We start from the raw sequence: 18,091 nt of genomic DNA on the forward strand, positions 1-18,091 counted from the left end.
TTTTAATTGAGAAGGTACTCATTAATTCACGCCCAAGTAGTTGAGAAGCTTGCATTCATGTTTAACCACATCTCTATGTGCACTTCTCCATATCTTTGCTATACATTGACAATGCATTCTTTATCCCATAGAAAAAGAAAAAAAAAAATGTTGTTGAATAACTTCGCATAAAAAATTACTAGTAATTTAAATATAAGTTTGTTTTTTGGTAAGGTCAGATAATATAATTGTATTTAAATTAATGTTAATTTTCTTAACTTCACTTATAAATTGTAAAATTTGACATGTAAATTCCCTTATATTACTTGTTAGATTGAAATATTACTTATGTCATATTCATCTTATGTAAAACTATCCATGACTTATTAAATTAGTAATGTTACTTGTAAATATTTAATATTACTTGTAAATTGTCTTACAATGCTTGCCAAGTTTGTAATATTACTTGTCAAATATCTAGCATGTGCAAATTTATATATGATTGTTAAATTACTAACTATATAAGTAAAATGTCTTGTAAAGTTTGATAATGTAATTGTCTTCAAATTAATCTAAATTCCATTAACTTCACTTGTGAATTCCTTTATGTTGCCTTTGAATGGGTGAAATTGGGTTGGAAATTTAAATTTAAAATATCATATTTGAAATCTCACCTTTGAAATTTATAGATTCTAAATTTTTTATTTGAATGATGTAAAAAATTTTAAATTATAATATTAAAATCCTCTATTTGAATCTTGAGTAAAATTTTAAATTCTATGTTTAATTTAAAATAGTTGTCCAATCTTGATTGGCACCGGTGATCCTATCTTAGTTGGCATTATTTGTTCTATCCTAGTTGGCACCGGCGATTCAATCATGATGAAAGTTGGTTGTCTAATTTTGATGGGAGTCGGCGATCTAGTCTTTGTTGTCACTTGCATTCCAATATTAGTCGGCATTGGCAATTTGATCCTTGTTGAAATCAACCATCTAGTTCTGGTCGGCACTGGCAATTTGATCCTTGCTGAAGTCAAGCATCTAGTTCTAGTCGTCACTTGCACTCTAGTCCTAATGGGCACCAGATATTTGGTCCCAATGGAGGTCAATCATTTAGTCTTGATCAGCAATGGTGGCATAGTCTTGGTTTTCTTTAGTAATCTGATCCTATTCGACGACGCTGACGATTCCAATGAAAGTCGACCATTAGTCCTGATTGGTGATGGCGACCCAATATTGGTTGTTATCGACAATCTGATCTTATTTAGCGCCATCGATGAGCTAGTCAAATTGCAAAAAGATTGAGGTAAGATTTGAAATAATAAGAGTTTAAAAATGATTTTAAATTTCAAGGAGATTGAGGTAGAACTTGGATTTGAATTTAGGTCAAATCTAAATTCATATATGACCCAAATTCAAATCTATATATTTTTAATTATTCAAACAATAAATTTGATTTAAATTTAAATTTAAATTTCTATAGTATTATGTTATTTTTTAAAATTGAAATATTACTTGCGCAATATTCATCATTTATAAAACCATCGGTAACTTGTTATGGATAATAAAACTTTCAAACTGTAATGCAAATCCACAAAAACCTCTTTGATTGATGCAAATATTGTTACTACTGAACAGTAAATATTTAGCAGCTCCCCAAACCACAAGACATGAGCATAAGATGTTAGCGTTTTCTAGCATGACTGCGTGAGATTGCTGTTATGATTCTGGTGTTCATCCACTTATGCACCATTGACTTGCACTCTTTTAGCATATAGCTTATATATGAATGTGGGAAATGGCCTATTCATACATAGGGTTTAGACCACTTGGCCCTGAGCTTGAAAGCCCTTTCTCTCGTATATTTAACTTCTTTTAAAGCTTGACTTAAATTATTAAGATTTAAGATTTGTTAAAAACTCATTTTGTTATCAATAAAAGTTAATCCAATTAATAAACATTTGGCTTATAACTTACAAAGTCTTGATATTAAATTTTATTGTCAATATGAGAATTTTATTGATGGGTAATTTATAAATATCTCAACAAACACTTTTTGAATCTAAAGGCAAGTTTGATGTTGATAAGTTTTGAGATTCAGTTTATTCAAACTTTCGTTTATTAAACAAAGAAAGCTCTATTTATCTTTATAAAATTTAAATTAATTTTCAAATATTTAACAAAATATAAAGTTTAAATTTAACATATAAAGTACAACTAAAAACAAAACATAATGCAAATGTTCTAAAAAAAATGCTGAACTAATAGTTTAATGAAAAACACGCAAGCAATCAAACACATTACTAACCAATTCGTTCCGAAATATGTAGGTTTTATCTTACAAAATGAAAATATTTTACTATTCAATTTACACTTTTTATCTACAAATAGAGTAGTCAAGTATATTTACATCATCATTCTAAAAGAGATATTTGAATGTTGAAAGAATAAATTAGTAAATACAAACATGACATAAAATTATAAAATTTAAAATCTAAATTGCAGTTTTTACTAACAAGAATTAGATCTAGTGAATCAAATTTCATTGAAAGAAGTATTTACATTTAAAAGTTGACTATATTTCAAACAAAATAATGCCTGTTTGCTATTAAAAAAATCTAAATTGCGATTCTTTTAAAAAATAAATTTATTTAATATTTTAAAAACAAGAAAAAATGGGAAAGTTTAGTCCAGGTTTGGCTCTAATAGTCCGAACTCATAAAAGTTTGGTGCAGAGGCCTTTTATATGATTTTTGAGTCAATTATTAAATACTAATCCTTAATAAAACATGGGATAAATAGCCACTTTTATAAATTGACTTATATTTTCAATTCTACTCATATATGATATTCGAGAGTTGAGACAATTTTGATTAGGTTTTGACTCTAAATTTAAATTTCTTTTGAGGTTTTTGCAGCTATTTATTTTATTATCATTATTTTTTCCTTTTCTCAATCCATATTCCGTTGTCCATATTAGAATTATTTTTCATATATATTTTTATTATGTCCTCTTTTTATTTTACTCTCCATTTCTTTTGCCCTAATATTAGACAACGAGGGCGAACATCAACACATCATATATTGAGTTTTTTTTTTTTTTTTGAGCAAATATATTCAGTTTATTTTATTCAAGTGCATTTTTTTTCCTTCAAGAATCTTTCCTTTTTTCTGTAACTTCTTGATTTGCAACAACAGAGTACAAAGGGAAAACTCCTGAGTGCAGTTGCCTCATCAGAATCTTGTGCCATTTTTCTCTTCTTCATCTTCTTCAGCGTTGAGCCAATCAAGATAGACATCAAAGCAGGAATTTATCACGCGAACAAGGTCCTCCTTCACAGATCGCGTTCCCTTCCATTGCCCGTCGTCCGTCGGAATATGCAGACAAACAAGATTTTACGAAGTTGCCCATAATCTTCTCCGCTTGTGAATCTGATTGACATTTCTCAATTGTATTGCTGCGAAAAAACCCAATCTTTACTTTTGGTGCTTCTGCCAAGCTTCAATGGTCTCATAGGTGATTTATTCGCCGAAACCTGTTTATACTTCTTTAGCATTACTTTTATGTACTATAACAATGTCTGACTTCCTAAACAGAGCTTCCTATTCCACTCTCTATTTCCGATGACGGAAACCGAACAAACTCCCAAAGCTAACACTCTTGTGGAGAAGGCATCTGAGGAAACGTCCCTCATTCTCGTCCGCCACTCCAACCTAAACCAAGGCACATTTTATTCTCTTTTTTATATAACTTTCCCCCCTAGTTATAGAGTAGTTCATTTTTATTTGATTTTTCCTTCAAAGATCCTGTGAAAGAGAGTCGCCGACAACGTTCAAGAAGGAAGCCCAAGAATCGGCAGTCGGGTAAAGCCACTGAAATGCCGCAGGCGATTCTCAATCTTCAGGACGAGAACTGCAGAGAGTCAGCTCTAAGAAAGCTCAGCAATTTTCTTCTTGAGGTTCTGCTTCCTTGAATCGTTTCTTTCTTGTTCGTATCCATCTCTAGGTTTCTGTTATGTGTTTGGTTCTCAGAAATACTTGTAACTAGAACTGTCACTCACTTGTTATTTGCTAACCATATGAGTTTCAATTCTGAATGTCGGTTTCATTTTTGGTGTCTTTTTCCTAATTTCTCGTTTCAATAAAATTACTATCTGTTTAGTTGACAGAATGACAATTAGAAGTATTGATGATTCCTTGGCGTCTCGCTTTGAAATTTGAACGATTTGGCAAGTTTCTGACACGAGTTTTTATATTGAGATTTGAGATAGAAGCGGGAGCAAGATCTGGATAATTACTACAGTACCGGGTATATGTTGTACAATTCCTGCTGTACAATGACTATTTTGCTACAGGTTTGTTCTCCATAAATTACGGTTATCATCGCTAGCTTGTCAGTTTTTATCATTCTTTCTTGAATAAATTTAGGAACAGAATAATTTTGGGTTTTTTACCTCCTAACCTGCTTAATGCTTATAATATTTATTTTTACTTGTATGGATACAGAACAATTATATATCTTGACGGCTTAATATCTGTAGTTTAATCTCTTGTGGATTGAGGAACCTATGCTATTTTTTGAAACAGGAGTTGTTGACATTTTTCAGAATGATGGATGATGGGAGCCTTACTGCAAGAGCTTCCAAGCGTTTGGCAAATGTTCTTACTTTATTCCAGGCAATTGAGTTAAATTTCTTTTAATTATTTATTAATTATGTAAGAAGTAGTGAGAAATTTCCATCCTGACTTCGATACATATTCAACATTTTCATTTTTCCTTTTTTCTTTTTAGTTGAATTACAGTGCATTGCAGCTGGTAAGGAGACAAGGCACAAATTTGTGAAATGTGAGCCCTTGTGACATTGGTCATACGTATTCTGAGTCTAAAACTTATTTAATCTGACTCATTTTTGTTTCTTAATGGATATAGCTTCAATCCCGTTATTTCTGACTCAAGTTTGTTTATTGATTAATATAGCTTCAATCCCCAACTTTCTGGTTCCCCTAGTAACATTTAGAGCTCCTCTGGAGGAATTTGAGAATGTTAGAGCTGTGGCACTTTCTGTGATAGGCATCCTCTGCCAGGTAAATTCTATTGATATCTAACAATTTTAAGGATTTTTGCATTGTGATATGAAGCTCTTAAACTTTCATTTATGTTGTTTCAAAGGCGAGAGAATCAATCATAATCCAATGGGCTGTTGAAAGTAACATGGTGGAAGTATGCCGGATCAGCTTAGAGATTGGAAATGAACTCTCCAAAGTGGTACTTACATGGCTTTTTGTTCTTTGTTGCTTGCATAGGCGTTTGATACAATATGATTTTCTGAGCTATCAGGTTCAGCAATGCAGACAGCAATCTTGTTTGTGCTGCACAACTGAAAGGTCATCTGAAAATTAATCACTTCCATATGTTAGGAAATATATTTATTTATAAATAAAGTTAAATATTACTGAATTCAATAGAAATAAAGTTGACAATTTTATCCTCTCCTGTGTCATATTTATGCATAACTCAATAGAAATAAAGGGTCCTATTCTTGAGCGAGAGCTTATTTTTTTCTTCCAATCTTGGCAATTGTTGAAAAGGGTGTTTTACGATCATGTAGTTACACTATTAGTCCTGAGTTGACAAACATTTAATTAACATTTGCCCAGGTAGGAATGTACGTCATCGAAACCATCCTCCAAAATGACTCAGGATTGTCCCACATATGCAATCCCAAGTCTAAATTGCTCAAGAAACTGATGGCAACATGGTATCAACTGGTATTAATGTATTCTAAAATTTCTGCCATTATTGTTCCTTTATTGTCTTGTGCTTAAAAATTCTGTTGCTTTCTCTCACTGTTGTAATTTTATTTTGCTAGGTTACATGTTTGGATGTGGATCAAGGTTTCTCACCTCGTCTTTTGTTTCATGTAATTCGGTGCTGTTTCCTGCTATGTAAAGATATGAGGTAAGCTTCAGCTTTCTGAGTTCTATTTTGATAACCTAATGCTCTTGGACTCTTGGTATGCATAGGAAACAAGATGTTTCTTACATCTTTCTGGGTTAGTTAAATCAAACAGCATGATTATTAATTTCAGAATCGTGTCATCTAGGTTTTCACTGGTTTTTCTTATCTACACCATCTCTTTTTCATGAAAAGGATACAATCTTTTTGAATGTATTGCAATATCTCACCCCATCATCTGGTGACTCATTCTATGTTAAGCAGGGGATATGACGTGATAAGAGAGAATCTGCCAGATCCCATCTCAAATGGTTATTTTGATCCAATAATAGATGTAAGCCTTAGTTTCTTATCTGAGCTTTCTCAAATTTCTAGTATTATGTGATGCTTACGTGAAGGAATATGAAATTAATCTGTGAGGTTACTTACGTTTGTGTCTCTACCTTTTGGTTTGTTGAATTATAGGAGTTTCCTGTAATTGGAAGTTTGCTTCAGCAACTTCTCCTGACGGTTGATAAGGTTGATAGCAGAGGAGCTTCTCAACGCGTGATCAGTGATGGATAATCCATAGAAAACTCCATTTGAGGATTATTTCTGTGACCATAAATGCAAGAACTAGGCATTTAATTGCTGTGATAGAAGACTGTACCTACTGTGAATAAAAATGTATATTTGATGGCAAAAAGAAAAAATGTATATTTGAACTGCAACAGATAGAAAATTGACTGGAGCTGTTTGTAAATGTGAAATTGGTATATAACTAGTTTTCTGATTCAAAATTCTGTGCCTCTGTTATTAGGTTGTTCTAGATGCTACTTCAGAATGTGCCATGTAGAATTCAAAATAAGCTCAATGTTTCACTGCACCATACTCCCTTCAGTCTTGTATGTACCAATTAAATCATTTCTAACTATTTTATCAAAACTAAGAGAGGTAGTTAAATGATTGACCTTGTTTAAAAAAGAAAGAAATTTTTCAATTTATCCTTATTAGATGCATCATCTTTAAATTGTGAAACTACTCGTGACAATATTTTTGGATCACTCTTTCATGATGTATGATAGTTATGTTTGGAAAGAAATATACGTGAAGCAGTCTGTTAAATATATGAAAGCGATTTCACCTAATGATAACTAGTGAGGTTAATATGTCACAATTTCAAGTATACTGAAGATTTCTGTTGAAGACGCGATATTCACGGCCGCCGTTCACAATTTGTTTTTGTTTTGGGGCATTATTTACCTGGCAGTCATTTTAAATATATTTAAAATTATTCTAAATATACCCTGTTAAATATATGAAAGCGATTTCATATATTGATAACTAGCGAGGTTAATATGTCACGATTTCAAGTATACGGAAGATTTCTGTTGAAGATGCGATATTCACAGCCCCCGTTCACATTTTTTTTTTTTGGGGCATTATTTACCTGGAAGTCATTTTAAATATATTTAAAATTATTCTAAATATACTCATCAGAATTAAATAGCTCTTTGAACAGAGGCAAATTACTACAATCCCAATATGAGAGTGAGGGAAAGCTGTACTTGCTAGATCATGAGCAACAATGTAAGAATCTCCTAGAAACTGTGTACGTTAAAACTTCGGTGAGGGGACATGCTCGAAGGTTGAACATCATGAAGAAGCTATAGATTAATTTTAACTTTGCTTTACAAATATGCTGATCGTTATTCTTCTCTCTTAAGAATATAACCTATCTATGGGAATATGTGTTCGCGCGCGCGCGCATATAGATATATATATATATATATATCAATGGTCCATGAGTAGGTTGACCTTGATAAGATTTTGGCATTCTCCTTGATTGTCTGAGCGCATATACTATCTATATCTTCTACTTTCTGTCACAATTATTTATATTACTGTGTTTGTGTCACAATCACAAGGCTTCAAGGTTCAAATGACTTTCATTTTACAATTACTGCAAAAAGCATTCCTGGGGCACCACCACAATACATGCCTACTCAAAGGGGTTGTTGGATTTCTGGGTCATAACAATTGGTTGCTGCTGAAACTGCTGCATCAAGAGCTGGTTGTAGGACATGTCTTGTTGGGTGGGCATGTTAGAAGCAGGAGGAGGATAAGGGAAGAATGGAGCTGGAGGATAAGCGTACAGTGCCCCATGGCCCTCTGGAACTGAAAATTCGAAGTCCTCAGAACCACCAAAGGGATCTTTCTGGTTTCCTCCCTTCTCTTGGGTTCCTATCATCACTTCACCTTCTGGTTTGTTGATGCCTTCACCCTGCTTTACAGCACAATAGATGAAACTAATTTCAAAACACATGCAATTCAAATATATGTCATAATATAGTTTGATTTAACAAATTTGTTACTATTGTATTCAATCTGAGTTAGTTCTCAAGGACTTACTGATGTGCTCTCTGACTCTGAAACTGCATTATCATCTGAAAAAAGTGCAAGCTCCCAACCTGCTGTGTCTTGACTTGCTCCATTCTCACCACTTTCAGCTTTTGAAGAATTTTCTGTCATTATGAATTGGAAACAAAAACTGCTTAGAACTGTTAGTGCTTGCATCATTTATAGAGTTTAATATTATTGCCAAAAGGAAAACAATTTACCTGCTGGAACAATTGCTAATGCATAGGAATTATTCTCAAATTCAGACGCTCCAGTAAGCAAGTCATCCAAGCCCTAATACATTAAGAACTATGAAGGCTTATGGATCAAAATGCTACTGAGGGTAACTTTGAAGGTTTTAAGTCTAATTCAACTAAAATATCTAAAATTTTAACAGGAGAAGGGCACTTACTAGAAGGTCAGCTACTGGTGGTGCTGCTACAGCCTCATGCTTTACTTGAGAAGGATCTGAATTTTCTTGTTGGCTTTGGTCACTTGGCAAATCACCTTCTGGAGTAACACCTTGTTCTTTAGTAATCTGATGAAGAACGTAGTTGGCACTTGCGATCAGGTCAGATCCAAGGCAGTCATTCCAATATAGTAGCCAGTACTGATTTACATAACTAAACTCACAAGGAAATTTATTCAAATGAAAGTTCATTAAAGCGTCCTGATATTTCTCTTTGTGGTCAAAGACGACCTTGATTTTTTACAGTACATACTGAAGAATAGATTTATAGGTCAAGGAATCTCTCTCTTGCCTCATACATGGACATGTGCATTAAAGAAAGACGTTATCGCTGAGATGTGGACTATATTGCTGAAAGATAACAAAATGGTGATATTGTTATTTCTAAACATGTCTAAACTTCATGCACTTCCGGTTCTATAATTTGAATGGTGAAAGCTTTTTCATACACTCTTAAATGGCAGAAAGAACATAATGTTAGACTCAGTTCAGAGTTGAAGTATCAAACCAGTTGCTGGTCAAGTTCCAAGCTATTTGGAGCCTCCTTAACATAATCCTCCAAGGTAGCCAAAAAAGAAGCAGGGGCCTGCAAGATACAAGTCATTTCATATCAGTGCGATATGCATGGACACAAATGGTGACACTCAGCTTCATTCTTCTTGAAGAAGAACAATACCTTCTTAATGCTAATGAATTTCTGACCCCTCCCAAACTCCATTGCCCTGCAAGTCTCAAAGAAAGTAGCTAAAGACTCTGCCTGCACAAACTCAAGTTTACAGGTGTTAAGAGCACATTCACACAGACAAAATGTAGCATACTGATTACACCATAGATACCTGATTTGCTGATCTTTTATAAATCTCAAGTGCTTTAGTAGCATCGGCTTGGTTCATCTCGAAAAACTGTGACAAGATCGAAGGCAAAGCTAAATTACCTACTAAACAATCAGGTATCAAATGTTAAGAAAACTTAAAAAAAAAAAAAACAAAACTTACCTTGTCAAGAAGATTGACTACTCTAACTGTTATTGCTACATAAAGTTTAACACTTTCATTAGCAACCTGTGAGTGAACGGACAAGAAAAAAAAAAAAATTATGACTAAAAGAGTGTTAAACAAGGTGATTCAAGTATCCGAACTGAGTCATTCTTACAATTGAAAGGGCATATTGAAGTAAGGGATTGTACAAATCTGCTCCTCTTGGCTGCAAAAAAGAGAACACAATGAATGTTTCTTCCAGAATTTTCTATGTTTAAGGATCACCAAGCGTTTAAGAATCAACAAAGAAATAAACAACCATTACTGGAAAAATGTATATATGAGCGTAACCTTGCATTCAAGAAGCCTGAATTGAAGCTCTTGCATGGATGGCAATTGTTGCAGCAAGTCCTGGGTTTCAAATTTCATGTCTGCCTGTAATCATGCACAAAATGGAAAACATTACGTAAATAATAATAAACACAGATTATGACATCAGAATAACATGATTTACAGTGAATAAGATTCAAGGTTGTCCAAAGAAGCACTTACTGAGCTATACATCACAGGATCATAGTTTAACTTGACATAGCATCTCAGGCGTTCGTCAAGATAATGGGCATAACTACGAATCCAAGCAGCAAAATCCAATGCTTGAGACACATAAAAAATGCAGTTTCAGTAAAACAAACACAGACAAAACAAAACTTAAAATCAGACAAAGATCAGGGCAAGTATACCATTGGAACTTGAATTATCTTGATAGTACAAAAGATTGAGCATGTGTTCTCTTTCACGGCTGTATCTGATAAACTCTTCCCAAACTGTGCGGTCAAGTTCCCTCATTGCTCGATGTACAATGATCAGTGTTTTCAAAGCAACCTGTTGAGATCATTACTTTATGTACACTTGGACCAGTTGAGATCATGTCAATTAGAGAGAACTCAAACATCTTATGAATAATATTTTATGGTGTTTGAGGAAAAAAGTAATATAGAGATGCACGAGTTTGAGGGTTAAGATTAAGAAAAGTGAAAGAGGAACATACAGTCCAAGGGCGAGTTTGGCGTAGACGGCTAGAAAGGCTATATATGCAGTAGACGACATCCATGCGAGGCATTGATGGAGAAAGTGAATTAAAAATGGCTGCAAAATTTTTTTAAAAAATATATATATATATATATATATATCAGCCACTTGTTGACTACAAGTTACTTTTCAACTTTTTGAATACACTTGTTGTGTTTTAACAGTAAAGATTGTGAAAAGGATGTGAACAACTGTGTATAAATGTTTTTCATAACAAATACCAAGAAAAGAAAAAAGAAGTAACAACACGTGGAAATGACACATACTTCGAACGTGTTTCTCCTTTGGCAATATTGGTCTATGGTTTGTGGCCTTTGTAATTGCATAATCCAACACCTGAGATTCAGATTTTTCTCTTTATTTTAAGGAAAGCAGATCCTTTGAAATGACTTGAGAAAAAATTAGGAGAAAGATATGATTAAAAAAGAAGTGTAAGTTATTGGGAGAATTACATTTGAGAGAATGACAGTTAGGTTTTAAAATACAAAATTAATTATAGTTAAGTCCTCGATAAATTTTAAAAAAAATTAGTTGAAAATATGAATCCAAATAATTATAAATATAGGAGCTTCAATTACAAATAAATATTAAAATATCAAATGTAATTATTAGATTATAACAAAAATTTTAGTTTGTAATTGTTTGAATTGATATTATTTACAATTAATTTTGTAGAAAATTTTATTAGGGACCTAACTATCACTAATTTAGTATCATGGGACCTAATTGTCATTCTCCAATTACATTTTTGTCGCCCACAATATAATGAAATACTACAAGATTTATTAACAACTAAGCATATCAAAATACCAACTAATCCTTAGTTGTCAATAAATCTATTAATATTATGTTGCGTTGTGAGAAATTGTGTTTAATTCTCTCCTAATCTTAGTTTTAGTTAAAATATACAAAACTCCCATGAACTTTGAGGATGTAGTTATATAAAACACTTTCAACTTTAAAAGTTTAAAATTAACCTTCCTAATTTTTTTTATAACAAACTCCAAAACTATTATTTTTTAATTATTTTACTAATCGAAATTGTCATATCATATATATATATATATATAAAGACACGTAGCAACTTAAATGACATCTGATCTAAGCTAATAATGATAAAAAGATGTAGATAAAATTTTTATAAAGCTATTATTAATTTTCATTGAATGTCACACAAGCTACTATGTATCTTTTTAAAAAAAATAACATGACAACTTTTATTACTAAGATAACTAATAAAATAATAGTAGAAAGAATGCAGTTAAAAAATAGAAACTTTGAAAGATTAATTTTAAACTTTTAAAAATGAGGGAATTATATATAATTGGTACAAAATTTAGGGAGTTTTGTATCTTTCTCTCTCCAAAAGTACCAATAAACTTGAAGTGGCATTGTTTTAAGATCAACGTGAATAACAATGAAACTTCTAAATTTACGGAATTTATATCTAGTTATTGAATTATTGAATAAGGACAAAAATAATAATTTGAGAAATAATTTTGAGAATAGAAGCACCCTATATGCACTTCCTCTTGCTACTCTGAAACTTCCTTTATGAAATCCCATGCCACCTGATATTCTCCTGGAATAATTAACAAATTTTGTTTCATCAGTACATTAAATTTACATGTTTTCAGCCAAATTAAATCAATCAAGAACCAATTATATTAATTAGTCCCAATTTGTTTACCTGGAAATCAAATAATTTGCCGCTGTGTATTTAGCTAGATACTAATTTTGATCATCACTCATCAGATCACAGTCAAAGCAAGCCACACTGTCAAAGCTATATGCATCATTACAATTGAACTTTTCTGTTAGTCAATCAAAAACTAGATTTTCAAGCAGATATGGAATATTGTAAGGGTTAGATTAAATTAATTATAGAGGAATGTGAAAATATGTCTATTCCTTTAAATTATAGAAGAAGAAAGAAGAAAAACAAGCCTTTATCCCATTAGATAGGGTCAGTAACATGGATTACAAGACGTCATTGTACTCTATTATTTATTAAGCTTTTAGGAATATTATTAATTAAAAGATTGCGTTTAACAACTTCCAAAAGTATTCTCTTAGGCCTTCCTCTACCCCTCTTAACATGGCTCAAAGTTATATGTTTTACTCTTCTCACCGGTGCCTCTCGCGGTCTTCTTTGTATATACCCAAATCATCTCAAACGATTTTTTATCTTTTTTTTCTTAATAGATGCTACCCTCACTTTTTCGCGTACGTGCTTATTTCAAATTTTATTTTTACGTATATGTCCGCACATCCATTGTAACATTCTCATCTCTGCTACTCCAACTTTATGCTCTTGCTGTCCTGTTAGAGCCCAGCATTCACTACTATATAACATAGCCAATTTAATAGCAGTACGATAAACTTTTCCTTTAAGTTTACTAGGCACCTTACGGTTATAAATAACTCCTTTAGCTTTTCTCCAATTAAACCACCCAGCTTGAATCCTGTGAAATATTCCCATTAATTACTCCTTTAAATTATATTAGGATTAAAATGCATAAAACTCCTTGAACTTTAAGGTAATTACATATGACCTTCCTTATCATTTAATGTTTAAAATTAGGAAAAATTAATCATTTGGTCCTTCTTGTTCTAATCCAATTGTAACTCAATCCTCAACTTTAACTCATTATAACTTAGTCTCTGAAATTTTGACTCGGTTATAAATCAGTCCCTAAACTTGCCTCTTCCAGTTTAGTCCCTGAAGTTTCAACATCTTAAACACTGGTACATATATTTTAAAAAATAAAATTTTAAAGATTAAAAATATTTTAAAATTTATTACTAATATTTTAAATTATTAAATCCTTTTAATTTTTATAAATATTAAAATTTTAAAAATATTTTTAATCTTTATAGTTTTATTATTTAAAATATATAGATTAATATTTAAGAGGTTGAAACTTTGAAGACTAAGTTACAAGAGTCAAATTCAGGGATTAATTTATAATTAAGTCAAAACTTCAAGGACTAAGTTATAATAAGTCAAAGTGAAGGATTAAGTTACAACTAGATCAAAACTATAAAGATTAAATAATTAATTTTTCCTTAAAATTAACCTCCTTAACCTTTTATTTTATTTTTCAAAAACCCCCTACCATTAATTAACTATTATTTTTTGAATATAATTATTGCCATGTCATATTAATGCAATAAACATGGCACATGACATGAAAAAATGTTTTTATTACTTTTTACACAATTTAAAGAGGGATAAAATTATAATTTTTATTTTTAACACACATGATGATGGTCTCATTTTTTTAGTTGAGCGCTATTGCTCTCATTATTACAGTAATATAATTTAAGAGAAAAATTATAATTTTATTATTTTTATCAATTGAAATAACCTTTTGTATTAACCAAATGAAAATAAAACTATTTAAAACTGTCATTGATAAAAATAATGCAAATAAAAATTTATTCTTTAATAGAAGAAAATTATGATATTTTGCAAGTTGTTTTTAACAAAATTGATACAAATCACCAATAATAGAAAAATATCTTATTCTTTTTATTAAAAAAAATCTCATTCTAAAGCAAAACATACTTTTTTGTTTAAATAAATATTAAAAACTTCATTTAAAAAAAAATAATAGCTACGAACAAATAGTAAGAGTTTGAAGAAAATTAAAAAAAATAAGTAATAAAATTTATATGACTTTTATCAATGATAGCCTTTAGACATTGTTTTCCTTTGTTTAATTTAAAACGATGTTATAATTGATAAAAATATAATAAAATTATAATTTATCTTAAATTATTACCCGTGAATTATGAGAATAATATCGCTTAACGAAAAAAGATTGAGAGAATCGTTATGTGTGTGAAAAATAAAAATTATAATTTTATCCCTCCTTAAATTGTGTTAAAAAATAATAACAATATTTTTTTAAATGTCATGTGCCATGTACATTGCATTAATATGATATGAAAATAAATATATTAATAAAATAATAATTAATTAATGGTAGGGAGTTAATTTTAAACATTGAAAAATAAGAGATCATATACAACCATCTTAAAGTTTAATGTAGTTTCATGCATTTTTAGCCTTATATTAATGGTAGACTTACAAGCTTAACATAATTAATTTAAATTTTTTATGATCCATAATTAATTTGATTAAACTATATATGTTACGTGATTGAATTAATAATACAATTTTTGAATACAAAACCTACAAGCATTGTACTAACACAGTTTATGAGTAGCAGTTGAGTGAGGAAGAAAAACTATCAAGTCCCATTTGCTTACTAGAAGGAAATGAATTAAAAAAATTAAAAGTAAAAATACGATGATCAAAGAAGATAGGTGAACATATTTATAAAGGGAGAAGAAATTTAGTTCATGAGATTAAAAATCATAATTTAGGAAATTTTTTTAGAGGGTGATGATGTTCATATTTATAATATATGTTAATGGGTTTTATTATACTTACCATAAAAGAAAGAATGATTTAGTTCATTTTTATCTTGATTTTTTCAATCTATTCTTTTTTAGTAACCAATCAAGACCTCAATATTTTTTGTATTCAAAGAAATTATTAGTTTTTCTCTTCATCAGCTTGAGCTTGATTTCTCTTCTGAGACATTTTTGGAGTAAAACAATAAAAGCATCAACTTGGGTTCAATACAAATTCATATATATGGTTGTTGTTTTAATTATTCAATTAATTCGGACAATCTAGATTCGTTTGGAATGACTTTTTTATATTTTGATTAAAAAGCTAGTTGTGTGCAGTCTAAAATAATTAGGTGCCTGTCTCCAAATAAAATCAAAGGCTAATGTCCTAATATGTTGAAGCGAATTATTTTTCCTTCTTTTTACACAGCTTTCTCAACTTTTTTCAAATAATTGTCGGATAGCATGGCGGATAATCTATTTTTTATATAAAAAATAAAATTATAATAAATGACATCACACTATGAGTAAAAATAGTATATTCATGTCTTATATCTGCTTAATGCAATTCATAAGAACACGAATCAAAACCATTTTTTGATTAGTTACATCTGAAAGTTTGAACCTTTAATTTCTATTTCATTTCATCGTAACTTATCGCTTAACGTGATCATATCAAACCACTCTTAATAATGCATATACAAGGTTTCTGAATTCTGAGGGATACATCAGCTTACCAAGCCTCTCATTGCATTATCAAAATTTTCAAAATCCTTGTTTGTTGAATAATGAACATGTTCAAGAAAAGATAAAATTATTTTTTGTTTTTAACTGAGAATCGACACGATAAAAGATTATTAAGATCATAAGACGAGTCCCTATGCGGAAAACAACATTTGAGGATTACAAACACTCAAAATAAGAAATACGTTCGCGCTTAATAGCTTGAATTCAGAGAAATAACAAACGAGCTGGAAGATTCAAATTCTAAGAAACAATAACTATAATAAATAATAATTAAAAAAAAGAAAAGAAAGAGGGTTTGAGGCTTACGTATGAGATTGGATTGAAAGATGATGATTGATGGTCAGTTACGTAATTGTTCGTTGTTCTCTGAGAAGGAAGGCAAATGCAGAATAAGCCTTTGATTCTTCTGTGTTTTGTAATTATGATTTCATTGACTAGTTAATTAATTAATCACAAAATTAGATATTGAGCCTCTTAGAATTTTTAGAGGTAATTAGCATTCAAAATTTGTGGTGGTCTCATGTAGAATGAATCTATTGGCATGCCTGAAAAATTGGAGAAGGAGAGGGTTCTGCTGCTATTCCTACTTTAAATTAAAATTGTTCCAATCAATTTAATTATTATTTTCCTTAAAAGTGTTTTTTTCAACAGGGTACTTTAGATTGGGGTATGTAAGGTTGCCTTTGTTAAAACATACATAATCACTAACCGTCGTGGCAATCAAGAAATTAACCCAAAGAGTTTACCATCTCACAAGAAAATATAAGTTTTCAAAATACTGAAAGTGACAAAAATGGAATCCTAAGTTTTTAAGCTTAAAAACTAATAAATCTTTTATAACCCAAATTCAGAGTAAAATATGTTCATGAAAGTATGAGATTCTAATTTATTTCAAAGCATTTGCATTAAAGTTAAAAAGTCATATTTTTGTTCAAAGACTGGAGGATGCATCACAGCTTATCTCACACGCACTGTGGCATGTTCCTCACTGTGCACCTTGATAGCAACAGAGGCAAATTTTCAATGTTTCTCAAATCTTCATCTAACGTCCGATTGAGATGATTTATGTGTCTACAGAAGGCTCTTTTAAAGCTCTAGTTAATGATATTAGTCTCACATATAAATCATTTATCATTCAAGAGTTGGATACTATAACATCCTGGATTTCACACTTTGAAATTCCAATGTTTAGGAGGGAAAATTAGTCCAAATAATAGAATTAATGATATTTTTGGATGACTAGTATGGTTTTTAGATTATTAAACAGTCTTAAAAGAGGGCTAAGCTAAAGTTCAAGCAGATCGGGGCACAGAAGGTGCCCAAAATCATGCTGGGCCAATCTATGTCATATGTCGTGTGGATGTGCCATGCGCTGCGGCAAATGGACAAAAATCTAGCTTTATCAAACTCGTCTTTACGTCTAATTTTAAAAGGAAGGAAAAGCGAGAGGGTGAGAGGGTGACTGAAGAGACTCTTGGGCTTGCTAGGGGGTGATTTTAGGGACACATTGAATGCAATACAAGCTTGAATCATCATTGGGTAAGTTCCATTCCCCCTTTCCTTCCCCATCATGTGAATTTCTGTGACTTCAGAGCAATGTAGGCTTTGATTTTAGTTTTCTTGAGTTTTGACCAAACCTATTGCCTTAGTTAACTCTTGGGGAGTTAAATCAAGCCTCTAAATCTAGGTTTATAGATTGTGCAACAATTTAGAGTTTTTAGATAAGATTTAAACAAACCCTGAGTGGAACTTGAGAGTTAGAAAGCAGTATGGGTAAAGAAGTGGTGTTATTAAATTGTTTGGGTACTAATGGGATTAATAGAGTGTGTTGAGAGAATTGAGGTGTTAAATTAAGGTTTTGGATATAGTGAGTACCTGATATTATGCTAAAAAGGGATAAATTAGTGTGTGAATTGATGATTAAATGTATAATCTTGGAGATTAAATATGATTGGGTATTTTTACATTAGTAGACATGTGTGGAGCTAAGTCTTGACCACGGTAACCCTTTTAGTGACAAAAGAATTGAGGTAACTAAAATGTTTAAACTCTCTTTTTATGTGTTTGAAT

The 18,091-nt window shown here is 31.1% G+C and overlaps 2 protein-coding genes across 4 annotated transcripts; one reads left to right on the top strand and one right to left on the bottom strand.

The window, feature by feature from the left end:
* Positions 1-3,124: 3,124 nt before the first annotated feature.
* On the top strand, positions 3,125-6,714 carry LOC129309493 (uncharacterized). 2 transcript variants are annotated; one of them, XR_008592921.1, is made up of 12 exons: positions 3,125-3,496; positions 3,577-3,703; positions 3,784-3,938; positions 4,251-4,334; positions 4,567-4,656; positions 4,783-4,825; positions 4,958-5,064; positions 5,150-5,245; positions 5,638-5,756; positions 5,850-5,938; positions 6,200-6,269; positions 6,401-6,469. XR_008592921.1 is itself a non-coding variant. In XM_054951090.1 (12 exons), exons 2-12 carry the CDS (start codon positions 3,604-3,606, stop codon positions 6,497-6,499), a joined length of 1,044 nt encoding a protein of 347 aa, XP_054807065.1. In that variant the 5' UTR covers positions 3,131-3,496; positions 3,577-3,603; the 3' UTR covers positions 6,500-6,714. The 2 variants fall into 2 exon arrangements, 1 of the variants encoding a protein (XP_054807065.1); XM_054951090.1 differs by having other exon boundaries at positions 3,131-3,496; positions 5,638-5,748; positions 6,401-6,714.
* Positions 6,715-7,727: 1,013 nt separating this feature from the next.
* On the bottom strand, positions 7,728-16,451 carry LOC129307858 (putative clathrin assembly protein At5g35200). 2 transcript variants are annotated; one of them, XM_054948788.1, is made up of 17 exons: positions 16,328-16,451; positions 12,540-12,635; positions 12,365-12,431; positions 11,116-11,185; positions 10,809-10,906; positions 10,501-10,642; positions 10,313-10,413; positions 10,112-10,195; positions 9,936-9,986; positions 9,779-9,844; positions 9,620-9,685; positions 9,460-9,540; positions 9,292-9,369; positions 8,727-8,852; positions 8,536-8,608; positions 8,327-8,439; positions 7,728-8,198 (listed from the first exon to the last, which is right to left on the bottom strand). In XM_054948788.1, the coding sequence occupies exons 3-17, from the start codon at positions 12,413-12,415 to the stop codon at positions 7,917-7,919; spliced, it is 1,482 nt and encodes a 493-aa protein (XP_054804763.1). In that variant the 5' UTR covers positions 12,416-12,431; positions 12,540-12,635; positions 16,328-16,451; the 3' UTR covers positions 7,728-7,916. The 2 variants fall into 2 exon arrangements, with proteins under 2 accessions (XP_054804763.1, XP_054804762.1); XM_054948787.1 differs by having other exon boundaries at positions 7,728-8,201.
* Between the last annotated feature and the right edge of the window lie 1,640 nt (positions 16,452-18,091).

Source organism: Prosopis cineraria, unplaced genomic scaffold, assembly GCF_029017545.1.
Source record: "Prosopis cineraria cultivar Desert tree isolate PC_DT_omini unplaced genomic scaffold, ASM2901754v1 PC4, whole genome shotgun sequence".
Taxonomy (NCBI): domain Eukaryota; kingdom Viridiplantae; phylum Streptophyta; class Magnoliopsida; order Fabales; family Fabaceae; genus Prosopis; species Prosopis cineraria.

What these genes read in the sequence shown, in the direction of transcription:
- LOC129309493 (XM_054951090.1), top strand. Translation starts at nt 3,604, where the DNA reads ATGACGGAAACCGAACAAACTCCCAAAGCTAACACTCTTGTGGAGAAG. An exon ending in GAAATGAACTCTCCAAAGTG is followed by an intron (nt 5,246 to 5,637) that starts GTACTTACATGG and finishes ACATTTGCCCAG; the next exon opens with GTAGGAATGTACGTCATCGA. An exon ending in TGGCAACATGGTATCAACTG is followed by an intron (nt 5,749 to 5,849) that starts GTATTAATGTAT and finishes TTATTTTGCTAG; the next exon opens with GTTACATGTTTGGATGTGGA.
- LOC129307858 (XM_054948787.1), bottom strand. Translation starts at nt 12,415, where the DNA reads ATGGGATTTCATAAAGGAAGTTTCAGAGTAGCAAGAGGAAGTGCATAT. An exon ending in ATCCTGTGATGTATAGCTCA is followed by an intron (nt 10,196 to 10,312) that starts GTAAGTGCTTCT and finishes GCATGATTACAG; the next exon opens with GCAGACATGAAATTTGAAAC. An exon ending in CACCAGTAGCTGACCTTCTA is followed by an intron (nt 8,609 to 8,726) that starts GTAAGTGCCCTT and finishes TTAATGTATTAG; the next exon opens with GGCTTGGATGACTTGCTTAC.